Here is a 27,127-nt window from a genome sequence, read left to right on the forward strand (position 1 = left end):
CTTTGGACTCCCACATCGACACAGCCAGCAGCGGGCTATGCCTTTGTATCGAGATGAGAAGGACTGCATTGATGCATGCCACTAAGTTTTGATTTGACGTGCAGGAGTGGATCCTAGATCTGCCCTTCGAGCGTGTGAACCTTTTTCATTCGTCAACCGATGACGAGTTGACAAAGAAGAAAACCTCCACTCGAACTGCCAAGTCCTTGGCCATCCTGACAAAACCCAAAACCTAGACAGAAATCCTTCCCTCAGTCCCAGGCCAGGATGGAGTTCAAGCCCCGTGCTTTCTCCGTCTTCAAGGGGTTCCGGTACAGCGGTACACCGAGGCCTGACAGGTCACCCAGCGACAACAGGAGGAAGCAGCAGAGGGCGTTGCACATGTTTTTGCGCACCCCTCCCCTGCCCCGCCTTTGATGCCAAGAAGCAGTGACGTCAAGGTCAGGGAACACAGCTCGCCTGTGGGGGCCCGTTTGGCTCTGTTCTAGGACACCTGGAAGCATCTTTACAGCAACCCGTGGATCCTATCCACAGTCTCCACAGACTTTAGTCTTCCTCTTCCTTTGCCTCTATCAGCCTCTCCTCTGGTTTGTCATATCAGGCCACCACTCTTTTACTGGAGGTCCTTTCACTCTTGGAGATGCAGGCAATAGAACTGGTTCCTCTTGTAGACAGGGGCTCCGGGAACTATTCAAGGATTTTTGCCGTACCCCAAGAACAACCAGGCTGGCCTGAGGGTTTTCCATGACCTGTCATTTCTAAATCTGCCTTTACCGCTGGAATGCTTCAAGATGATTATTCCCATGCACATGGCCGAGGCTCTGTGTGCAGGGAACTGGATGTGGTCCCTGGACCTCAAGGATGCGTACCTTCATGTACCCATCTACCAACCGCATCAGAAGTTTCTGCGGTTCACAATTATGTCAAACCACTTTCAGTACAAGGTGCTGCCATTCGGCTGGAACTCTGCCCCTTGTGTCTTCACGAAGTTGATGAACGCAGTGGTGGGCCTCCTCCACTTGGAGGGCCATCATCTGTACCCTTATTTGGATGACTCGCTGGTGGGCAGGGTCTCCTGAAGGGGTGGTGCACTCCTGCTAGAGATTGGCATATATCCTTCATCAGCTGGGTTTCTCCCTCAACCAGAGAAAGTCACAGTTGTGACCATCTCAGGGACTGATCTTCCTAGGGGTGCGTTGGAACACTACCATTCAGCGGGTGTTCCCTATACCTGAGAGGCTTCTGTCCCTCTGCAAGGCGGTGCAGCATTTTATGGCCAACTCAACCACCTCGGCATGGTGGTTCCAGCACATCCTGGGGCTGATGGCCTCCTGCGTGCTCACTGTACAGCACGCTCATCTCAAGATGAGGTACCTCCAGCTCCACCTGGCAGCCAATTGGCATCAGAATACGAGGTCTCAGTCGGACAGGGTCCCAATACCAGCACTCCTACAGCCCGATCTTCGCCTCTGGCTGATGGATGGCATTGTTTCATTGGGAGCCCCCTTCACCCAACCGGAGCCTACGCTGGTGGTGATGACAGACTCCTCTCTTTCGGGCTGAGGGGCTACTCTGGAGAGCTATGCGATTCATGGAGCATGGTCCAGGACCAAAGCCCTCCTGCAAACCAATCTGCTTGAGCTGAGGTCAGTGGGCCTAGCCCTCAAGGCGTTTTTGTCCCTCATCAGGGACAAGTCTGTTCTGGTCAGGACGGACAATTCTACTATGATGTTTTACCTGAACAAGCAGGGTGGTAACCATTCCTCCCTCCTCTGCATGGAGGTGGTATTGATCTGGGAATGGGCCCTGATGGAGGGGATTTTGATTTCAGCAGTCCACCTCCCGGGGGACAGCAATGAAGAAGCGGACCAGCTGAGCTGCTTGGTGTTCAACACCTATGAGTGGGGGTTGGGCACCGAATCCTTGTTGACCCTGTTCCAGCGTTGGGGGTTTGAGCACCTGGATTTGTTTGCATCCTCTCTGAATTCCAAGTGCCCCCAGTTTGCTTCATGGGCAGGACGGGGTCGGGGGTCTCTGGGAAATACCTTCCAGATCTGTTGGTAAGGCCACAGGTCTTATGCGTTACCGCCCACCCCTCTGCTCCAACAGACCATCCGCAAGTTCCGGGCTACGGTGGGTTACAGCCTCATCATGATGCCCCCACTGGGCTTCGAGACCCTGGTTTTCGGATCTGCTGCAGTTGTATTCCCAGGGTCCTGTCCACCTTCCCATCTCCAGCAGGGGATTCCTGTCGCAGTAGGGTGGGATGGTGGAGCATCCTGACCCGGCCAAGCTGGTGCTGGCGGCCTGGTTCCTGACCATCTAAGGCTTCAACATGCTCAATTTTCGGATGACAACTGGGACATCAATCAGCAGGCCAGGAGGCCCTCGACCAGGTACCAGTATAAGAGTAAATGGACTAGGTTCTGCCTTTGGGCTTGTGACAAGGGTCTGGACCCTGTCACCTGTCCTCTGGATGACGTACTGGCTTTTTCTGCACACCTGGCTCATTCTGGAGTTCAGGTGGATACTTGACGCACTTATTTGGTGGCCATTGGGGTTTACAAGAATTCCCCAGAGCATGTGTTTTCTGCACCAACCCGGTGGTTAAGTCCCACCTTAATGGGTTGTCTAGGTTTTTTCTGCTGGAGCATAGGCCGCCCCCGGTCTGGGACCTCAATACGGTTCTGGCAGCTTTGCAGTACAAGCCTTTCGAGCCGATGGACTCTGTGGACATCCGCTTGGGGACACTACAGATGGTTGTACTGGTGGCTCTCACCTCTGCGTGGAGGGTTAGTGAGCTGCAGGCATTGTCCTCGAGCAAGCACTTTACCACGTTTCACAATGACAAGATCATCTTCCGCACTCACCCAAACCTCTTGCCCAAGGTGGTCTCTCCATTTCATCTGAATCAGGAGATATGCGTGCCAGTGTTCTTCCCAAACCTGCAGTGAGAGGCAGAGAGGGCCCTGCATCTCTTGGACCTCAAGAGGGTCCTCAAGTTTTATCTCTCTCAGACAAAATCCTCCAGAAGTCCGAGGCATTGCTTGTGACATTTGGGGGCTTTTCCCCCAGCTCTGTCTTCCAAGGCTTCCATCCCCCGTTGGATGGTCCAGGCCATTTCAGAGGCGTACACTGCCATGGACAGACCTGTTCCTGAGGTGATTCATGCCCATGAGGTCAGAGCCCAGGCCATGGCCATCGCGTTTCAGAGACATGCTTCTTGGGATGTCATCAGCAAGGCGACTACTTGGGCCACTCCGTCGGCCTTCTGTAAGCACTACTCACTGGACACCAGCTGCAGGCACAATGCTGAGTTTGGTCAGGCAGTTCTGAAGAACTTTGCTTCATCCTAGATATGAGGCAGGTTATCACAGCTCCACCCTATGTTCTTGTTTGGTGGAATCACCCACAAGGATGGATTAAAGGGGAAGGGACATATGAGTAATTAAAGTTACTCACTGTAGAGACTAGAGTACTCATATCCTTAGTCCCCTTTCCTCCAGAGGAAGTGCTTGGGGGCGGCTGAGGGAGCTATATCCCCGGGCTTTTGGTTGTAGCCCCGGATAGAAGCTGAGGGGTTACAACCAAAAAGGCTAGCTAGCCCCTGATCCTGACAGTCCCAAAATTAGCATAGCCCCGGATCTTTTCCAGACCTAGCAACACGCCTGCTTTCCTCCAAATGTCCCACCACCTTCCCCTGCTGCTAGTATGCTAATGGCTAATATGTAATAGGCATAGCCAGTATCTAAGCGTCCAAATGTTTCCAAAGGGGACTGAGGTGAGGCACCATAGGGCGGGACGTCAGGGGATCGTTCCCACATCCGATGTCACGCCCCCGCGCGCTGTACTAAATTTAAAGGGGAAGCTCAATTTTTCACTGCCAAAGGTTCTGGTACCGCCCCACTAGGATAGAGGAAAGGGGACTACGGTGAGTAACTTTAATTTCTGGTACATCATCACAGAAAAGTCCCCTCCAGATAAATGCGCTGGCAGAGAGGGTTGAGTTTGAGAGAACAAATCTGCAACAATCAAGCCCCCCACCTCGGAATTCTGCTAGGGATCAAAATGGACAGCTTCCTCCTGCCAGATCCCCTCCCTTTGTTTATCTAGATTGCTTGGATTCTGGCCAAGAACCCATTCATCTGCTCTTATCATCCAAACCTCCCACAGGGACCATTTCTTTCATGGTAAAGCACTAGAACACGAGAGACATTCTGCATTCTGCATTGCCTCACAGCCAACATCTGTATATCATTTCATCCTTTCTCTGGCCTGCTTTCCTATCCTATTGCACTTTCCATGCGTCCTCCTGCTTATTGCTGTATGGCATGTCTGTTATTCTTGTGAACATGTGTTTCTAAAATTGCAGTGTAAGAGGCATGCTGCTCATTTTCCTGTGTGATGCTCAGCCGCCTTGTTGCTGCTGCTATGTGCTCCAAGGGCGCCGTGTTTTTATTGGCCTTGAGTGCTCTGACAAGAATCTTTTTAACGTAATTGATGCTGCGTTATTTATGAGGCGTTGGCTTCACTTTCTCATAAAACAAATCCTTTTGTTAGATCTGAGCGCACAGATGGGCTTGCCCGTATATGGCTCAGCATGATTTATTAATTGGTTGAGTAACACTGACCAATGCGGTAGGGTAGTAAGTAACCGTCACGCGGCCCACAGTGGGAACCGCTTGGCAGTCAATGTAAATGCTCATCTCATAAAAGCACTATCCGGTGTTATGGAGTAGCTGGAAAAGAGGGGGGAAAAACATTTCAAGGTGTGCAGGTCCTTCAGTTACTCCAGCTAAGAGATGCAGTCAAAGGGGCATCGAGAGCGGCGATAACTGTAAAGAGCGAACGTGCATGCGTTGGGCTCCCAGTCAAGACTACCACATTCAGTAGCCACAGATGTGCTTAATTTGAAAAAAGCACTGGGAGTGGGGGAGTTGCCTTCAGAACTTTACTAGAAAGCGCCCTCGGCGAAGATAAACACACCCCAAACCACACAGATAAGGAAATACTAGGTACCTGACCCAGGAGAAACTGTTCCCACCACTGCTTAGACCGCCACACTCACAAAGATGGCGTCCAAACACACCCCCTACCAAAGAAACAGTGCACTCATCTGCTCAAAAGTACCCCTGCTCTCACCCGGTATTAATACTCAAGGACTAGGGCTTTTAGGTGACAAATGAGCCGCTATGCCCTGGAAATGAAAATATCGATTACCAATGACGAATTGGAACTGGCTCAATCCTGTCTTGACCACTCTGTTATCATAAGATATGTCATCATCACAGTCAAAAACAAATATGAAACGGACTAAACTACCCTGGCCGGGAAATGCACGCATGCCAAGGTTTTAAATCAGCAAGGAGGGAGATTTTGAGAAGGAAAGTGGGAGAACAGAGTTTGCCCATTGAATTGAATTGGGTTGAAAGATATTTTAGGAAGGAGAAAGTAAAAATCTATGAAAAACTGCAACATTTCTCTCTAAAAAAAATCATGATTCGGCCTTCCAAATAGGATGCGTTTGCCAGGTATGGAACTTGAATAGCTCTGAAACTATTAATCTAACCTGCGATTTCAAAACTAGCAAAGAAACCTTTACCAACGCAAGAAAGGTGCTAGAAAATAACATGGAACTTAACAGTCAATAAAATAGCCTTCTTACAGTATCGAAAAATAAGACTCTCCATGATACAAACAGCAAACAAAAACATCCTTAAGGTGAAACAGAAGGCCCAAAAAGCAAACATGATGGGGCAGCTAGAAAACTAGAGCCCAAATTCTTGTAAGTCTCAGTAGCACCCTCGCCATCTGACTAAATACCGCTCAAAGTGAATACAAGTCAATATCAGAGGCCACGCCCCTTAAGTGTTTCCTTATATTTTGGTTGTTTCAGGGTGCGAGTTCTAGTACTCTTGGAAAGTCCCCGCTCTATGTGATTTGGCTCAGTTATTTCTGAGAGCATTGTGGGTACATCCTCACTCTCAAACCCTAACAGACACTTCTAAGGTGCCCCGTTAGCAGTCTGTGCGTGACATGTAGGTGCTCCGCTAGCACTGGGTAATGTTTAGCACAGGCCTTCGACAGTACTTCAGAAGAGCCTGGGATTGTCAAAGTGGCGTGCGGCACTATGCACTTCACGAGTAGAGGGCGCTGTACTAAGTGAGAAGGTGGGCAGGGATTCCGACTAGTCCAGGGTAGAGGACGAGAGAAGCAGAAGCTCTACCCGTTTGCCCATTAGTGCCACTGGGTATAGCGCTGTGAAAAGCCGCCTGTCAGGTTCCAGGCTGGTCCTGCTGGGGTCCTGCAGGCTCTGCTGACAGCCAGGCATGAGCGTAGCGCTCTGTTTTGGGTGCACTCCCACCCTAATGAATTACTGTAACCCCAGTTTATTCAGGCACTACTTAATTTTTAAGCCTGCTAGTTTATTTAATAAAACAACTGACACGCTGATTTATCATCTGCCATCTTTCTGGTGTGTACGTTCGCCACATGCGTATTACGATGTGTAACATTATGGGGCACCTACCAGCTCCTCGTTCTTGTTAGGTGGAGGCACTTTATCACGCTATGCACTGGGTGGACATTTATAGTGTTATGTGATGTGACTTCTTAGGTGACATGCTCAGCAGGCAGGGAGCTCCAAATGTCCTTCAGGCCTGGTGGAGCATATCAAATTCAAGAAGGGTTTACATATATGTAGTCCTATAAATCATAGGCGTAGCCATGGTCATCTAATAAGTGGGTGCTGAAGCTAGTGTAGTTGGGACATTAACGCTGCTGAAGGGGCATGTATAGATTTTGGTTGGGCCTTGCCCGCTCAGGCCCTACTCTGCCTGCGCCTCTGCTATAAATATATATGTAAATATATATCTGGCTCTGTGCTTAGTCACACTAACTTAAGCCAGGCAGATCAATTCGCCAGGTTGGTCTAAGCATCAGTAAAGGACATGTCTATGCAAGAATAAAATACTAAGAACGCACACTTCCTGAAGTTGGGTGATAGGGCTACTCCGTTGCTGGTGGACTGACGGGAAACCGTTTTATGGAGGCCATATTTCTATTCAGAAACTTCCCCGGATGGACACTACTACGCGGAGCGATAGGCGCCCTCTTTCTATGTTTATGGATCTGGCAGAAAGCTGTTAATCAGGGGAAGCGCCACACGCCGTCTCATCAATGACTAGGGAGCTCGTAATGGGTGTGCAGAAGCCTGGTGGCGCTTCGCTAATCAGCAGAATCGGGATTCATTTGCTTCATTCCCCGTGGCGAGCACTTTTAATAATACCGTTCTTCTGGCCTCTGCCTGCACTGGCACTGATGACCTCTGGCCACATGTTTGGAATTAGATTTAAAACATATGAAATGACTCGAACATTGAAGCCCCTCCCAGGAGCCCGTCAGAATGGGCTTTCTCTAATGTTCCCACACATTAATATTGATACTCCGCCGCACTTAGGGCTGCAGCAGTGATTTGTGTCCCTATAAACGGTATTGCCACTGCTGTCAGAAATCAATTTCAGCTGCTAATGGCACGGCGTAACCTCTGCTAAGGAGAGGTCTTTGTTTTTATTTCACTTAAAAGCTACAACTTATCGAGTGTCCTTTTGAATCTGCTTAAACGCTAAATGTGCCTTATTGTGCGTACACCGGCTGGTTTTTTGCACACAGCAGGCCTGATTTATATATCCATTGGAACACATCATCATATGTGCCCCGGGCATCTGAGATTTGCCCCTGCGACCTTACTCCTCATTCGCAAAGCCTAAAAACGGAGAAAATCCGGGAAACCCCGGAGCATCTCTGAGATGTCCTTGAGCAAATCTTTGTGAGTCGCGTTTTCAGGTTAGTATCTCAAGGATATTCCAGCAGCCTACCGGTTTGACCCAGATTTAAGCTTTATGAATCAGATATGATGCTCTGGGCAGCTTCGCGTTTGTTCTTGTGCCAATCTTTAAGAATCTGGCCCCAAGAGGGCACGAGTGGGTAAGACATCACATTTGCAATTGCTATCCATTGTTGACTGCGCAGCCCCACTTTTCATCACGTGTTGCTGCTAACAGCAAGTGTTTGTGGGTCCCCCCACAGGATGATTCTTGTGTATATGTCACTTCCTACTTGGAAGATGCTGCCAGCCTCGGATCATGTGTTTCCAAACAGGAACACGGAGAAGTGAAGGGATTAGCTCCCGCAGACACACTGATTGGATCCAGGGATAGCTGTGGTCTGCAGAATCCAAGGTTTTGCAGTGTGTAGATTTAAACATGTACCTTGTAAGAGGTCCTAGTACCAGGGTTTTCCATAGACATTTTACCCAGCGTCATCTGGTTAGCACAAAGGCTGCACCAATCTCCACTGACAGTTAGTATGCCTGTATGGCCTACGGGCAAAGAAAGCCTGCTAAATTAGGATACATTTAGGGGTCCGAAAGCTATCCAAATGAATACAAAAGGGAGATCGGTTGTCTCTACTTGCACCTGTGGTCGCACCATAGTTATTGTTTTGTAGATAACATGGTCCCTACTCCAGGGCTGCGTTCGCTTGATTTTCACATCATACAAGACGTAGAACCAGAAGGGCATTACATAATACAATATGAAACCTTGACGTTCCAAAAAATAATGAAAACAAAAACCAGTAGAATCATTTCATGACAATATAGTAAATGAGCTTCACGTATTAGGTTAATTTGACATAACTTCATAAGCATGTAATACATAGGTGCATAAAGAGATTTGCACAAAACACGATCCATACCGTAACACATCAAAACCACTTAATACATGAATTCAAAAACATCATCAAACAGGGAATGCATAACATAGAATAGATTAAATAATCAATAATTGCTTTATCCTAGTCGCCAGTTTATGAAAGTCTCCTCTCCTTCTCAGATAGAAATAGATATTTTCATCAATATATGTTACAACTATCACCAGGTTGCAAACCACCTCCTAATTTCGCCAGGGCAGACTATATTGTTGAGCATCGCAGCCGCTGGTTTGCGTGAATTATTCACTAGGTTGCAAAAGCCCCTCCTCGGTTTTCATTCAGGCGGGCTGTATTATTCAATATCAGGGCCAGCAAAGACTAACTGCAACTTGACCACAATACATCCAATGTGCTTATTAGTAATCATCTGGGAACAAACGAAGATGGGGTACAAAAACACAGATGAACAATCCCTTACATGAACCCCACTGTGGCACCCATGCACAGCACAGGGACCAAAACTCCTTATTGCATGCAGAATTCAGAAACATGCTGGAATAAATATGATCATTATTGACCCAATTCACCCCACCCCACTGCCTAGCATGGTTGTAGCGAGGCTGGCATTAATTATTGCAAAAAACAAGAGGAGGTCCTGGGAGTCCCTCTGCCGGACATTAGTCCCAGTTACGAGAGCCTTACCCAGAGTCTTTAGCTCACTATCTTTCATAGGTTAGTCCAGCACCGATATGCTCAGCAATTCTCCCCTGAACAAGACTACCAACAGCAACCCCAGACACGTGTTATTATTGTACTTTTATGACCGACTTAATACCTGAGACCAGTTTCCAAGTGTGAACCTGTGTTGCTATCCGTTGTCTCGCTTCTGAGATAAACGCGTTGCCCCAGAGCTAGCCTCCCGTCGCGGATTGTGGTGTATCCGTTACAGCACCCTGTAACTACTCTTGCACTCTCTTCCCTTTTAAGCATTATTGTGAAGTCAACTAAATCAATGCTCATGGGTCTGGAAGCATCTCCAGTTAGGAGTTGCCGATGTCGCCAAACGAAACCCCACTCTTGGTGACCGCTGGGCTGTGAGTTGCAGCCGCTACCCGCAACCCACTGTCGTTATTTACCTCCATACTCATGTGCCCAGAACAAATAACAGTCAAATAAGACAGCGATCAATTTCCAATACAAATAATAGTAAGCAAGAAGCAGCGGGTGAGATCGCAAAGCCGTGGCTTGTTCCGAAGGCACTACTGATAATGCCAGCTTGCACTAATGAAAAAGCAAATGGACTCCAGGGACAAGGAAAGCTTTTTCTGTATTCAGTTCAATTGCAGTCTCTTCAGAGCAGCAAAGTGCACACCATTAAGTGAATGCTCTCTGCTGGACTTTGACTCAGAGTCCAGAGCAATTTAGTCAGATCCCCTTAGCAGTAAAAATCCATCTATCCAAAGACTGATGGGTAACTCCATTATTGCTCCCAGGACAATTATTTACATCAAGCTGTAATCGGATTTTTATGCGTTTTTATTTCGTTTGCAAGCTGCATTAACATGGTGAATGATTGGGTCTGCTTTAACTTTGTTCTTTCTGCTTGACTTAGCCGAGTGGCAATTTGCACCAGGGAACAGCGTTTACATTGATGACGACAATGAGGAGGGTGACGACGGGGTCATGGATACTTCTGAGGTGGAGGAGAGCACCTCCATGTACAGCTGCCTTGCGTCAGAGGGTACCACAGAAGACTCGGGTACGGTGAGCTCCCAGTCAGACATCACATCTCTGGATTACCAAAATGACCGAACAAGGCAGCGCGATAAACTGCAGTGGGATGAGGAGGACACAGGACAAACAGATGTGATGTACACCGCCAAGATGTGCCCAGTGAGGGATTTATCGGTCAACAGTGATGACTCTTGGACAGCTCCTCAGAGGTATGTTAATCAGTGTGGCTGCCTCACTGCTGGATTAGAGAACGTAAACCATTTTGTATGTCCATTCTTCAATATGCTGACTTAATGACTAGAAGTCAAACAAAGTAAGGTAAAAAACATACGTGAAAGAATGTAACATCTATGCATTGCCAGATGCCAAACATATGTGGGTAGGAAGAATGAGGTGGTATCTGTGACAAACTGAATAGCATCCATTGGTAAATCATGTGACACTCTGTGTGTCTATGTATACAACATGCACATTGATGGAAATTTCTAGAATTAGCACCCCGGCAGGGGGGTCAGGTGGCCTTCCAGCCAATCAGGAAGTTCAGAACGGAGGATATACCTTATGGGAAAGGCCGCGTTCTGAGCCACCTCGGAAGCGGGAGGCTGCCATTTTCCCCAAAGGGACAGCAGGTAAGTGCTCCCCTACATCCTCTTGCCCACACCCCTAATTTCTGCATCCCTCACCCTCCCCATACCCCAGTGTTCCCAGCACTTCTTCATCGCGGTAATGGCCACCATGGAAAGAGAGAAGGACTACATGTAGTTCCCTTCTCCCTTGTCCATGGCGGCCACCTATTTTTGTAGTTATTTTAAAGTTGAGAAACGGCAAACATGCCGTTTTTCAACTTTAAAAAAAGATTAGCATCCAGGTAAAAAATGCCGGAATACTAATGGCAATAAACCCATCTGGGCAGGGGCATTACTGGGTCTGGTAATGCCCTGGGGCTAACGTTAACTGTAACTTGGCCCTGGGGCACTACTTGACCTGGTTATGCTCCCGCCCTTTGGGTGTATTGCTTAGTTAGAACGTTGGAATGTTGGTAGTGCCATTTCAGACAATGCAGTGGGGGAGGAGGGGCAATACTGGCTGGTACAGTGGTTCTCTCCCAACATTCCAATGATTCTCCTTTTTCTTTCCTTGTTATAAACAGAACATTCTACCATCACTGGGTGAAATGATCTCAAAGCAATAATGATGTGATAGCAATAATGCCCTCCTCTTCGTGCCATTAACAAGTGGTAATGTCTCTTGCCCCGCGTTAAAGGCCCCGAGCGGATATTGCCCATCGGCAGCCCCGGTAAATTGTATACTATCCACTATGAAATGTTCCGTGTCTATGACAATACCAAGAACTTGTTAGGTAATGTATGCAGGTTATGCCTGTGAACCTGTGCCAGACCATAACCACACTTTTCATGTTGTTTTTCATCAAATTGTAGCCACTAGCGGTAGCTTGAAAGCGGTTCCTTTATTCTGAGTCCATAATTACAAGACCTTCCTCCCCTCACACTCTTGACTCCGCCTCACCAACTGCTTCAGCCACAGCGTATACATAAAGGGGCTTCTGAGGTGGAACCTAAGCTTGCACGTAAGCAGATACGAAGCACGCAGGGAATGCACGACAGAACATGCCCCAGCACACCCATCTGAAGTAAAAGTAAATAAACAACTTCAAATATACACATATACAAATCAGAACAGCATCAATATAACAATGGATGTATTTATTTCAGGAAAGCAGAACTTGATTGATTTTCTTAAAGTTAGCCCACTGCTCAAGAATATGAAACCCACCCTCGACCACACAAGCCTCCAGTATCCCTTCCCTCTAGAAAACCTTCTCTGTATAGGCAAAGCCACTGAAAATGCCGAAAGCCACAAAGCTCCATAAAGACTTAACCCAACAAAGGTAAACAGCCAATCGGTGCTCTGGCCCTTCTTCAGCATGCTTGCATCCTCATACAACCTTGTGGTTGATCTCCTAGGATCAGTTGACTGCAAGTAACAATAATCACAATGTGTTCTTATATTACTTTTCATGCCAGATTCCTCCAGCTTCTAAGCACTCAACTCTTGGATTATTATGGCCCCATTTTGAATGGTACTTGATTTATCGATACTGGACGGATGAAAGGCTACGTTGGCCCTGCTGTGGTGTCTGGAAGTGCAAAGGACTGGCTGCTCTCCTGTCTTGTGTAGTTATCCTCCCTTGGCTAAGATACTTCTGCAAATGCTGCCCTACAGAAGCAGATCAGTGGAACACTATGCCAGTGAGGCCACCTAAGCTACAATTTGAAGCCAAAGGGAAGGCAACATATTGAAAATGATTATTTATTGTATGGCCTGTAGTCAAAACTCAACAATAATACAGAAAACAATAAAGTGGAAAAACAGTACACTGAAGTGGGCAAAAATGTTTGAGCCCATGAAATATCGACTACATGTATTTGGACTTGAATCCAGCAAAGACATTTGAGAGGGTTAAAAGGAGGAAGGGTGTTGGTAAAGTGGCAGAGCAAACGTTCGTATTGTAATTGGAACACTCCCCAAAATGATAAAATAATCAATAGTTCTACAACAATTTTAATGCACAGGAAAAGCACTCACTAAAATAGCCCCCTGACAAAACATTTCTATGTGGGGACAAAATAAACTCCAAACTAAGCTTCCAAAACACCCAAAGATTGAAGGGACTTGTAAATGTGGCGATGTGGCCTTTATTCTGATAAACAGACAAGGGGGAAGAAATAAAAGCAACAACATGAACAGAAGGTCACCCTGCAGATGTCTCCAGTGACCACCCAGAGGCTTAGGTGTGCAACCTGTGTATTGAGCTTTCCCCTTCTCATGATTACATTGATATCGATTTGGGCAGACCCATGGGGTGTTCCCCCATGTCTAGATGACAAGGGCCATACGCCTGCTCTCCTTAAAAGAGTGAATTTCTACTGTGTCCAGAAAAAGCAAACTGTGAAGGATATGGAGAGTAGTGGCATTTCTTTACAAGGGGCCAAGCTGCGGCTCTTTCAGAGCACCATCACCCTGCACTGCAAGAGGAGACACATTACAGTGTGGCTTAAGCAGGGGGTTCCTTACAAGCAGGGAATTCAACTTCGCCTCTTTGTCAGGTTATTGGGAATCATTACCAAGTAGCTACAAAAGCCAGAACATTCATCTGCAGGAGAGCGTAGATCCCTGGCAGCATAGACGGCACATACATCTGGATGGGTTAAGGGAATTCTCAAGGCAAGATCAAAGAAAGAAGCGGGTAAGGAGGATGGGGAATGATAGGTGCACACACAGCTAGGACTCTCAGGACTCCCGAGGTTAGTAGGCTGATCCCACAGATCTAACGGAGAACCTCTTCATTTAAGTTCGATGACCCATTGGGTTGGCCTTCCAGTTGCGTTTGTAACCTAGATCTGGAGATGTATAGGGTTTCATAGTTTTCATGTTTGGTTCCCTTTTCCCTAGCCCTATGAGATGTCCTTTACCTAGGTTTAGCAATCATTCATTTGTGGACATTTCTGGATACTACTCGCCCACTTTTCTTTTCCACTAATTTCTGGATCATAGGTTTGATATGTTTTTGTGATGTTGTTCATAGTATTTGTGAGGGAGAACTGGTAACAGGTTGGGTGCTACGCATTATTGTGTTCTTTGAATTTTGTGAGAGTCTTTTTTCCCTCAGGCAAATGGTTTGATACTCTCCTTAATGTATTTTCTAAAGCTCAGTATAGCATGGCTTCTAGCATGAACCGTGCATATGTTGCTCATTGCGCAATGGCTTGTGGTCCGACAACAGGTTCAAAACAAGTATATAGGGTGGTGGTGGTGATGCATTGCTCTCATCTGAGGAATGATCACATCAGTTGAGACTTTCTCAACATCCAGGTTCTCGATTCCCCTTTTAAACGTAAAGCTTTACTACAGAAATGCACTATGAGGGGGCAAATATAACATACCTTCAGGAAGCTGCCCGCCAACCAACCTAGAATGAGTAGAAATCTTTGTTCCGCTCAATTATTTTGTGCTCGGGGGTAGTCATTTTTGTAGATTTTAAGACCAATTCGATGTCACAGTAAGTGTATAGGGATACCCAGGGCAGAGTAACAGGCCTAAAGTCTTTGCAGAAAGGTCAGCTCGATATTTTCGACGCATGGCTCAAGTGAAAGGCAAATATTCTATGAGAATATCTTCCCCAAAATGGCTGATTCCTTCAGAGAGAGCTTGTTGTGGAAGGTATTTTAAGATGGTAATGCATGCAACTCTTGACAGGTCTCGTCCTAATAGCCTGTGGCGGGAGCGGTGTCCTCACCAGCCCCTGACCTCACCTATCTTTGACACTATTTATACCTTACCTACTACTCCCATATGTAAAGGGCATATTCTAGAATGGATTTTCTTTTACTTTCCACTAATGTATTAAACCAGACCCTGGGCATTGCCCAAAGATGTCTCTCTTTGCTCAAGCCCCCGTGCAATATTCACATTTGCCTTCTCTAGATAATACGCCAAAATCTACTAGATCATGAGGATGAGTGATGGCCTCTTGCATGCCCCACCCCATAAATTGGTGAGACCCTCAGATACCTTGATCTAGGGTTTTTGGAGAATGACACACATGATGTCCCTTGAGAAACTATCTGTGAAATATTTAATTAGAAAATACGCTTAGAAGCAATGAGAATTGCCTCCTCATATGGCCAGGTTTACAACACAACTTGAAAGGCATTAGAGTCAAGGGTCCATGAGTTGGAGAGTAAGCAACATGTACATGGAGTAAACAGATACTCCTAAGACCCATTCCCTTCCCTCTATTCCTATGGGATGACGTCCCGTGAAAGGGGAAGGGCGATGAGCATGAAGTGCATCAGGATTTGATTTAAATGTGTGGGCATGCCACTTGGACGTGTTCTCCCTCGCGCATGCTCCCGGCCCCACCACAAGCCCTTTCTCTGCTCTGAAGTATCTTTGCCTTTTTTGGTTCATCCTTCCATGCCTATGCCCCCAATGTGTGAGTTTAGTCACTCTGGCTCCTGTGATGAGACATTTTCCTGTCTGGACCCATGTGACCTTTGTCTTCAGTGCCTCGGGCCAGACCACTTGGAAGCCTATGCGTCGTTTGTGACACGTTTTCCTTTAAATCCCTATGCTCCAGGCATGTGCGCTGGAAGGACATTTTTCATCAGATTCCTCCAAAAGTTCTGCTGTAGCTTGTGTAGAAGAAGCAGGTTACACTTTTTTTAAAGGCACCCCATCTGGGAACACGTCTCCTGTGTGCACCGGGCTGGGAGTCACTGCAAGTGCAATGAGAAACATGGTTGCTCACCACGCTGTCTGGATGAGAGCCTGAAGTGCACTTTGAGCCTAACTACCAAGCATAACTGCAGAGATAAAGACAGGAGATATGCATCAAGGACCAGACAGTCCTAATTGTGTTCTTTCTAAATTGATCACACATTTGTGGTAACGACAATGCTAGCCGTGGGCCTAACTGGGCCAATCTTCCCTTCCAGTTATCAATTTACATTAGTCCATGGTTTGGAAGCTATTGATTAGGCACAAGAGTTTGTCAATTCTTAAAAGTAGTTTTGAGAAGTACTAGTCTCATTGCCTGCATATTCAGATTTTATGTAAATTAAGGAGTGGTTCAGCTGCTAATGAACCAACCTCCATAAAATATTATTTTTATTATTGACTTTGCTGTAATAACTTTTGATTCATGCCTCATTTCTAAACTCTAGGCGCGTTTAGCTTGGAGAAAGTTGTGTAAACTGTATGGGAGAACGAAAGATAGACTAAACTAAATGTATTTAATATTGTTATGTGTTCTGCTGTATTGTTATATTTGGCAAAAACATCAAGTTTTAAAAGTTGAATCTTGTATACCACTATTTAAATTCTCTCTTGTAATTATGATAGCATTGCCTGGCTCTGGACATATCTTTGTATACTGTATTTAATATATTGTGCATTGTGAATACCATAAACAATCAAATGAAAGAAAATGAGATTCTGTAAAACAAACCGTTGGTTGATATAGTACAAAGGGAACCCTGGGACAAAACAAAAAGTCTCTGTTAAAGAAATCAACATTTAACCCCGAGCACACCTATGCCTCTAGCTTACCACAAAGTACAAGAGGCCGAGAGTGTCATAACTAAAATGGTGACTGACTAGTGTTTCTATTAGGAAATCCTCAAATAATTGCTCAACATGTTGCAAATTGTTCTGAAATGCGACCCCAGAACGTGGTTCACATTAGATACAAATCTTGAGGTACATCTGGAAAATTTGAGAAGGACATTTATTTTAGATATTGGACTGGCAGAGAGGAAAGAGGGTTGGCTAATTTGAGCATGCAATGCAAACCAATTCAAGGTTTTATATTGGTATAGACTGAGTGGTTCTGTTAGTTCTTGCTCCATTTTCTTAGCTTGGCACTTTAGTTGGCTTCCCTTGATCAATTATGGAGGTTCCCGAACCGTGACAGCCCCAGTTGGTTTGTTTGTGTTATTTTAGTTTTTATAAGGTGCTACATGCGTGTGAACCAACAGCCACTTCTTAAAGTAGGAAAAAGCTACACTACTACTCGAGCAGCTGGGTGTTTAGTGTTTAGTAGTTCAAGCACGAGGATTCCATCCAAGGCATGACAGTCATGGAGCTCCACAATAGCACGTCTCATATGAAAAGAAGTACTCCCTCAGTATGCACTTGCTTGATTGTGAAGACCACCAACAGGCCATCTGCTGTAGGTTGCAAAGCATAGATCTTATATTATGATTCCAGCCCAGCCAGGTTTATTTGAACAATGCATGTTTCCTTGAAGTTCAGTCACACCTAACCACTGAGACACAATGAATTTTGGTCAAGATTAGTACAGAGAGTACTGTTGAAGTGCTATTATAAAAACACATATTCACTCTGGTCTCCATAACAAGAATAATTAAAATATGTGACAACTCATTTCAGATTTGCTTCGTCATTTCTATCGAACTGTACACTTGATTGAAGAGAAAAATTGCATTTCAGGTGTAATATACTATCAACACAGATGCAACTATCTGTTGCTTTTTTTGATAATAAAGATTTTTTTAGAAGGACTCTGTCCAAAAAATATGAATGAAGGTGACTTGAAAGATACCACTGCCCCTAGATATTCCCAATGCCCCTATTGATTATGGATACCGGCATATGGATTTGGAGAGTCGCTCATGCAGATACTAACATAATCGGTCTGAAGGCACATATACCCAATCTTAATTCTTAATATGTTTCTAAGCTCCTTCTTTACCTTACGGAGGACTGGAACTGTGTGTATCTGAAGTGTATTTTCACTCAATGGGGCTGTAGAGCTTGGAATTTAGCATTTTGTATTGGCTATTAGACTGATAAACCAGTCCTCCATGGGATCCAGACTCATCAGTTTGTACGGTCGCGCTAGATTTTTCAGCAGCCTTGGCATCATTTAATCCATGGTGGTCTGGTAGCTGACTACTATGGGTTTCAATGTGGTTATTTGGTATGAAAAAAAGATATTTCAATGAATGTCCTTACATTAATTTTTTTATTCAAATTGTTTTTATTTTCACGTAACTATATTTCTTGTACAAAATGCCAAATTTCAATTAATTGTGGTTTTCCAGTTGATGGGGATGAACCACACTCTAGATCCCCTATTGTTTTTGACAACTTCCCCATCATGCTCTTCCCCCTGTTCACTAAATACCCACTGATTTCATGGCCTGTTTAACACTCTCTGATCCTTGTTCTCTTGCTAAGTCACTCCTTAATAGAAAGAAGGGAGGGACACCACAGCCTAGTGGGAGTGGTCAAAGCATCAAGATTTATTTTCTAGCCTGCCTCTTCGATCCCCCCCTGCCCACCATCAATCATTTTTCCTCCTTCCTCCCTTCCCTTTTCTTCATCTGCGTGGAACTTAGGTGTCACCTTTGACTCCTCTTTCTCCTTTAATCTTCACATTTCTAACATTGCTCGTTCCTTTCGTTTCCAACTCTTTAATATCTGTAAAGCGCATACTTTTCTTACATTTCACACCACCAAACCTATTACTGCCTTAGTTGTTTTCCTGTCTTGATTATTGCTCCTGGCTTCTTGTTGGTCTTCCTGCTTCTCATCTGGTCCCTCTTTGTTCTGTTTTCAATTCTTCTACTCACACTCTTTGCCGAATTTCACCTCAGGTCTCTACTGCTTCCTTTTTACACTCCATCCATTGGCTTTCCTTTCAATCTCGTCTTTTGTTTGGCTCTCTCTCTCTATGACTTTTAAATGTTTTTATGGAGTTGCTACTCTATCTCTGCTTTCCTGTTTTCTTCTATGTGCCTTCTCGTTCCCTTCGATCTCATTCTCTCTTTTGTGTTAACTGTTCCTAGGCCACCCAGTGCCCAATCTCACTTTCGCTCGTTCTCGCTCTCTGCCCTCAAGCTCTGGAACTCTCTTCTTCTCCACACCAGGTCTATCCCCACATACTCTCTTTTTCACACACAACTCAAACCCCACTTACTTTCTAACATGTCTCTCACTGTTGGGTTTTATGCTAATTATTTATGTCATTTATTCATGTGAATTTGCACTGATGATCGGTGCTTTGGCGAAAGTGCGTAATAAATTAATAAATAGAACTACAAATAAGATGGTGTTTGCCATGCTCCCAGGCTCTCTCCTCTGCTCATCTTCTTTCTTTCTAATCATGAATAATCTCTGCGATGGCAGAGTGAAACCGAAGCTCACCCACCATACTATTTTGTTTTGCTTCACCCAGACTTTCCAGGTCAAAGCCCCTTCTTACAGTCTATGAAGAATATGACAGCTAAATAGTTAGATGGATTTCCACTCTATCCAAGTAAGCCTCTCCTTTATTTAGAAAAGGAGGGTGGGCATGCAAAGAATCTTGCTAAAAAAACACATGAAATGATTTGAAAAAATAATTTTAAAAAAAGACAGTAACATGTTTGCCACTATCCTTTTCTCGAGACTTGCATCTACTAACTCATAACATGCATTATCCAAGAAATTGGGAACAAATACTCCAGGTTTATAAGGTTTCTTTTACAGGACAAAACTAAAAAGAGGATTTCAATTTTTTTCGTCCAAAACCTTTTTTTTTTACATTTTCATAAAATCGATGACTTGCAAGGGATCACAATAAAATGGAAAATATAGGGAGAGTATACATTACTTTACAAAACTCATGAACAGAATAAAAAAACAAAATACGACATACAGCACATTACAATTGGAAATTTAAGAAATCTTAAAAAGGCAAGTAAAAATACATAGAATAGTAATGATAAAAGTTAGCGAATAAGTGATTTAATCATAAGATGTATGTTTTCATGAAATGAAGACACATGACATATATATGACTTACATCAGAACGTGAGGAATTTGTGGGGAATTTAACTGTTCTCTAATTGGTCTCCTAAATTTAGTTTGAGATTTACATGTATTGTACCCATATAAGACAAAAGGTAAAGCACCTCTTTTTGTATTTATCTGGACCACCATTAATGAGCAGAAAGTAATTTAAGGTCATACCAATTAGAGGTGATTGATTTTATAGCAGTACATTTCTTATAATTACACCAAAAGTGGTGGGGCAATAGTCACTTGTGTGCTCTTAATAATAGTAATTTTACAGCAGGGCACATAAGCTTCATATTTCACAAGTTCAAAGCTTGTCTGCTACGAAAGTGGAACCCTGAGCAAATGGTTTTATAGTAAAAAGGTCTGAATATCGATTAATTAGATCGAATCGAATCTGACAAGAATGAAGCAAATACCTTGCAAGCCATTGTGCGCCTAGTGAAGTGGATCCCAAACACTGTTGTGTCAACTCACCCGTTTAGTCAATGTGAGAGTGGATACTGGAAGGTGAGGATGCCTAATAGAGATGAACAGCTGCATAGAAACAACCCTTGGATCTTTAGTATGTTCTTTATAAGATTCCAGGCAATGAACAAAACACTATAAATGTCAATAAAGCAAAGATGGATACTCTGTATACCTGGAATTAGTCTTTGGGCCTCATTACACGGTAGGCGGTAAGGGTTAACGGTCACCGGTAATGGTACCGGTGACCGTTAACCCTTACCGCCTTACTACCGCAAATTTGCGGTACCGTAATTAGCACCTTCCCCATTCCCATTATGCCCTATGGGGCAAAAATGGGAATGGGGAAGGGCAATGGTGGAAGGGGGAATTACCGCCCGCCAACCTTGGAATAGGGCGGTAATTCCCCTTTCCACCAAGGCGGTGCCAGTATTTTACCGGCATGGACCAAGGTGCTATTAGCACCTTGGTCCACCGCCTACCGTGTAATGAGGCCCTTAGTCTTTGCGAGAACCAATCAAAGCCCCAGAAGATACAAATGTACTTTCCTTAAGTCTAAGGCCCTAATGTCAGCAACACTCTTAAAAGACATTAAGCAAAAGAGGGTAACCATCTTAGCAGAGAACACTTGTAATGGCAGGTCCTCATTATGCCAATTCAGAAAAAAAGCACATTCATGTCCCTCAAAATAGCATACCTAGCTTTAGGTGGGAATCTAACTTTAATTTTGCCCCTCAAAACCCTGCAAACCATCAGGTGTTCCCTCATACTTTTGCCTTCAACTTGGACATAAAGTGCCATAATGGCAGCTCTATGAATATTCACTTATCTATGAGCAGGATAGAGGGTTTCTTGACGAAAAGGTTAAGCACTGAAACTACGCCTGAAGAAACTGGTCAATTTTTCTTGAAACACAGCAGCCAACGCAGGCTTTCCAGATGCAAGTATGCATCCTTCTTGTTCTCTAGACCCATGAGTCCCATAGGAATATGGCCGTGATCTGTGAAATACCAGAGGGGGGCCACTGTGTCCTTCTATCCTTCGAGTCAACAGCTGAAGGTCCCCCAATAATATCATTGGCTGAGGACTTATTAGTTGATTTTGATCTGATGGTTCTCATCTGTAGACTGCGTCGGGCAACGGGCAGTCACCAGAATAATAATTGCTTTCTTCCGGTGTGGAGAAACACTCTTGGGATGAGAAAAAATGTAGCGAAAGTGTACAGCAATTCTTACCCCAAAGTCCAAAAATGCACATCATTTGCTATTATAATAGTTATGTATGCGTCTGGCCTCAAGTTGAAAGAAATGGTGCTTGTGTGTAACGTCAGAAGGCAAATAAATCCATACCCTCCATCCGCTAGTGGGAGGCCAGCTTCCCTAATGCCTGAGAGGTCAGGTGCCAGTGGCTGGGATATAATCTTTTCCTGACCCCAACAGTTTACTTTTGTGCTGTGAATGCTAGGAAGGAGAAATACATCCGAATGTGCAGTAGGAGAAAGAATCTCTGACACATCCAGGCTATGTCTGAGTGTCCGAGTCTGTGTACTCCCTAGATGGTTGATATGCCATATGGCTGATATACTGTCCACGCAAAGCACAATGGCATATTGAAGCATGTCCTTTTTGAAGGTTTAAACCAGAAAGGGACCTGTGAGCAGTTCTCAAAAGTTGGCGGGCTACCGACTCCTACTGTGACCATGCATAACCTGTTTTACACAACTGGCTCCCATCCCGACAGGCTCATATAAGATTTTAATGTTAGAGCTGGACAGACCGTGTATGTACCTACCAGCAATAGGACCCAGTCTGAATAATTCTTGCCCTGGTGCAAGTGTTGTATATTCAGTCTCTGAAGTCCCCTGTAACAAAGGAGTCCTGGAAATGTCTCCTAAGTGGTGAATGAAAGGATGCCCATTATTCGAATTTATATTCATATTATCGGTACAGACAGAACTTTCCTTACAGTAGTATTTTCTTCATTGACTGAATTTTGCACCTGAGAAAACTCTGGAAGTTCTGAACGAAGTCTAATAAACTCCCAGAAACTGAATTTGCTGAGTGGATATGACTTCTAATCCCTGGACGAGATGTTGGGTCATCTGAAGATATTCTTGTACCCCTTGTAAGGGCCATCAGCAGTATGTTGTTTAAGTAATTTAGGAGGTGAACGCCCTGTCTATGCAGTTTGGCAAAGATGTGGACATCTGAACTTTGTGAAATACATAGTTGCTGAATGCCAAATGAAAGGCACATGAACAGAAAGAGGTTCTTGCGCCACCTGAATCAGAGAAAACATTTGTGGGTCTTTAGGTTGTTACTAAACGTATTCATCACTCTGGTTTACATGTAACATATAATCTCCCTGATATAAGACATTTCTCAAAAGTGCAATGGTCTCCATGATGAATTAACAGAATACTAATAACTGAATGATATATCTCGGACTGATGGCAGGACGAGACCCTTTCTCATTCTTTTTTGCCAGGGAAGTATTGCTTATGAATTCCTCGGTAAACAAAGGGAACTCTTATATCACCCTCTTTGAACAGATTTCACACCTCCACCAAAATGAGGTGACTGTCCCTGACTGAATACCTGACATTGATCTATTGCTATCTGCAACCAGTTGGGTGAAAATTATTGAATGATGCTGTTTCTCTGTCTTGAGAAGTTACCTCTGAAAAAATAGACTCTGTTCTGTGTAGAAAATGGATTGTTGATGCCGATGTCAGAAACACTTCCTCTGCAGGGACCTTAAGATCCCACTCTCTGACTTTTAGCCAGACAAGCCACCCCTGCTTCAGCCGCTTCTCCATAACAATCTCTGGGATTCAATGGGCTCTTTGTGTAGATTGATCTTTATTTAGGGAGCTAATTTCCTAAAAATTAGTAACTTGGTGGCAGAGAGCCGTTACTTTTGCACAGCAACCTAAATGGCTCCCCGCCACTAAATCTTCGTCATTTGCACTGCGGGGTGCAAATGTAAAGGGCAAAAGTCTGCGTACATGCTTGTACGCCGCCTTTTTCCCTTCACATTTGCACTCTGCACAGTGCTAGCATGCCAGGCAGCGTTTACTTTTCATTGTGAGCGCAGCGTGCCATGCACGCATGGCAAACTGCACTCGCAAATACAATTAAACCCTCCCGACATACTAGGATGTCAGGGAGAGTTTAATTATAATTGTGAACACTGCTTACCATGCACGCATTATAAGCAGTGTTCACAAATACAATTAAACCCTGCCCAGCAAGCATGCATGTCGGGCAGGGTTTTATTGAAATTGTACACGCTCCCCCTGAGCATATAAAATGGATCCTCAGGGGTCCGCCTGGATTATGCTGGTGCATAAACCAGGTGGACCCCAAAGGGATCTACAGCATTTGCGGCGGCATGACAGTCCATACCGGGGCAGATGCTGGAGCATTTGTATGGCAAAGAAGAAGGCAAAGGCGGAAATGCATGTTGCGTTCCACCCCTCCTCTCCGAGATACAAATGATTGAAAATGATCCATGATGTGAATGCAAGGAGTTAAAGCCTTACTCAAGGCTTTTACGTCTTGCTTCCATGTTACGGCTCTAATGAACATGAGCCGTATGTGGGGATTAGAAATTTGGGACATATTGACTGACATCTTTCACATATTCCTGTTCAAATCTGAGCCTTTTAGTATTAGTAGGTTGGTTCTCAGACATTTTACGTTTCTTTTTTTTTAATAGGAAGCCCTTCCTGTGCTCATTACTTTGAGCCGTATTTGGCATTTCCCAAAAAAAAAACAAATCCCTCTTTTAGCCCAACCATGGAGTACTTCTGGACTCACCATGTTACCCTCTACTTAAACCACCTTTGCCTTTTCCAGTATTTTCACTAGTGGACCCATTGTATTCAGTTGCTTAGCTTTTCACACAATCTTGATCGAATCCCTTATTTGGGTCTTTCTCATACTTTGATAAAATCATGCTTATGTTAAGGTCAGCATTAGGTGTCAGAATACCTCTATAGGTTTGCATTGGTTTGGCACATTTGGAGCACATGCACCATCCGGAAGACTCTCCGCCTTGTTAGATCTATGAGCCTGATTGTATTGCCCTATGTGATGCACGGGTTGTCACTCCTTAAAATGTGGGTGTATAAATGCTGAAGGTTCAAACACCAGCCCTCATTTTGGATTCCTAATCCAACTGGTAATGGGAGTCTTACGCCCTTACGGTGTCACATCTATCTGGGTCTACTTTGCCACCGCTTCCAAAGCAATAACATATAAGAGGAGACTCATCTTCTGGGTCTGGAGGTGATGGAACTAGAGCAGGACAGAAGTGCATACTTTAAGCCGACTTCGGGTAATGCCTGTGGCTAGAGGGGCCCTTAAGGTTTGCAATTTTCCAAGATGGAACAACCGCTGTGTTACCCGTTGGGTGAAAGGGTCTGAAGTCCAGGCCCTCTTCCTGTGTATACACTTGTCTCTTCTATTATGTTACTTTCCGAGACCTGGTGAGCACCCCTTATCACTATCATTCCCTTGATTGTGGCTGTTGGGGAGAATTCTCTGTTAAGGCTAATTTCCCAAACCTAGTGAGTCCCCCAGCAGTTTTGGTGGATTTTTGGGGTTTATTTTTGTTCTCCTGCTAAGAGTGAGACTCTTTTTCTGCCACTCTTAGGCATGATTTGAGAATGTCCTTTGACTGTGAATGTGTTTTATGGGCTATGGGGTCTTTTACTCCATAGGGCTTCATGTGTTTTTGGTATGTGTGTTACACAGCACCCTCAGTGCAGTAACACAGGGGTGTCATAGTGAACCCCAAACATAGACTCCATACCCTGGGACTGACTACTGTCTCCCAGGGCATGTAAAGTCACCATTGACTTTACTAGTCTCAAATTGTGCACAGAACCAGTTCAAACCATCATATTGTGGAAATACTGGTAGGGGTAATTTGATTGCCCCTGGGTCTGTTTTCCAAGGGGGCACTGTCCAGTCCCTTGTTGTAGTCGAGTTTCTGGCTGGTGGCAGTGGATACCACGCAAAATATTCCACTGGAATATTTCTTATGGGATTTTCCCATTGATTTTAAACGCACCACTTTTTGGGGCAATGTTAAAGATACCGCTGAGTTATTTATTTAATATTTATTCCCCGGTTGGGTCTTTTTGCCAGGACTCGGTTTTGAAATGGCATTTGTGTTCACCTCTGAAACTCTAACCCAAGTCGAGCCCTTTGTTCCACTTTTTGGCGGGCTTCTCCACAGAAGCCCTCCAAATGGTGCCACTCTGTCTGGGGTCTACAGGATGTGTGGGAGAGGGATTAGGCACCCTGGACTGAGTTGCCTTGGCAACTCAAGTCGCACTCTTGTGTGATTGGCCCAGTGGTGAGCCGCCCGGCTCACCACCTAGCACGTTTGAGTGACAGCTAGGCTGTTAAATGGGTTTTTTTCTGCATAAAAGCAGGGCTTTCGGGACTGGGACCTCAGAAGTCACCACAGGACCGCAAGAATCCGAAGAGGGGGGAAGGTGAGCCATCTACAATGACGGCACCACCGGTGGAGCCCTGCTGTACGAACTCACCACTTCCCCGACGACAGAGGAGATCTTCTTCCAGGAGGGTCTTCTTCCCTTTGAGCTGGTGGGACCAACCAGTTCGCCTTTTTCGCCTTCCTGGACGTCTCGTGGTCAAATCGCCCGTGCCAAGCACCTCAGCGGCCGGATAGCCACGCTTCACCACTACCGCGAATACCGCGAATAAAAGGGTCGTACCTTTTAATCGGGAACTCCGCGGCTGGTTTCTTCCCTGGCAGTGCAACAACCTCCAGCTTTCTTCCTCATCGAGATCATCTCTTCCTCTGGTCGAAGCCACGGCTTGCACCCGCTGCCAGGAACAACTGCCACCGCTGGGGCTTCTCACCATTTCAGGTACAGTGTCCCGCCTGGTCTCCCTTGCAACAGATTGTCCAAGGTGTCCCGTAAATCCTTTACTTTCTAACTGGGTTGACCTCAGACCTGCTAACTTTGCCTTTCTGAACTGATCTAACCTCTTTTTGACTTTTCTGCAAAGAAAAGGGGCATTTCCACTGTGTGATCTTGGGCACATTCCGCCTTGCTCTCTCGAAGAGTGGGCCTAGCCTATGAACTTTTTGCCCTACAGTAAACCCTGCCTTTCTTGACTTGCTGTGGTTTCTTAAAAGTGTTGGTACTGTGTTGTCCAACTCTGCCTTTTCTCTCCCCTTTTTAAACAAATTATTGGAGTGCCATCACGGTTACGCGCTCACCTCTGTTTTGCTAAATAAGTGGTGTCTTAACCTAGACTTGTCAAATAATTAACTAGGGAGGTGTATATACTTATAGTGACTGGTTTTGAACTTGCTTGATATATTAGTGCCAGTGTATTTTCTAAGTGTGTTTTTAAATAAATAATTATATACTTTTATACCAAACCTCTGGTCAGTGTTTGCTTGTTCTACTGTGTTTTTAGCCCTGTTGTGTATACTCTATATACTGCCTAACTCTTCTTGAGAGAAGTCTGACTGCTCAGCCACAGCTACCAGGTAAACCTGGGAGTTGCGGACTGCTACCAATTGGGTTTACCGCTTACTCCTGTAGACTTAAACTTTTTGCAGTGGTCCCTAAGGGAACTGCACAGGTTTCTGCCTAACAGTGGCTGGGGCTGTTCTCATGGTTTCTTCGATCAGTTGGAATGTTCCTGAATGGAATGTCTTATTTAAGTAGATAAGGTTAAAAATGCGTTCTAGGTGAAATGACCTTTTGTTTTTTTCCGAAATGGAAAAAAAAATAGATTTAGAAAGACTGCTCCATGACCACACGGAGCGGTCT

General features: G+C 44.9%; 1 protein-coding gene and 1 long non-coding RNA gene across 6 annotated transcripts in view; one reads left to right on the plus strand and one right to left on the minus strand.

Annotated features, from left to right (window-relative positions):
- Positions 1-27,127, plus strand: part of COBL (cordon-bleu WH2 repeat protein) — a 1,669,181-nt gene that overhangs the window by 1,404,643 nt on the left and 237,411 nt on the right. For all 5 annotated transcript variants that reach the window (XM_069613403.1, XM_069613401.1, XM_069613405.1 and 2 more), the window contains one exon: positions 10,325-10,655. In XM_069613403.1, the coding sequence (XP_069469504.1) occupies positions 10,325-10,655 (331 nt within the window). The remainder of the gene's footprint in view (positions 1-10,324; positions 10,656-27,127) is intronic.
- The window catches only part of LOC138481317 (uncharacterized), a 141,910-nt gene that overhangs the window by 44,287 nt on the left and 70,496 nt on the right, over positions 1-27,127 (minus strand). The window lies entirely within an intron of this gene.

The sequence above is a fragment of the Ambystoma mexicanum genome, chromosome 5p, assembly GCF_040938575.1.
Source record: "Ambystoma mexicanum isolate Mex_15411 chromosome 5p, UKY_AmexF1_1, whole genome shotgun sequence".
In the NCBI taxonomy this organism is placed as follows: Eukaryota; Metazoa; Chordata; class Amphibia; order Caudata; family Ambystomatidae; genus Ambystoma; species Ambystoma mexicanum.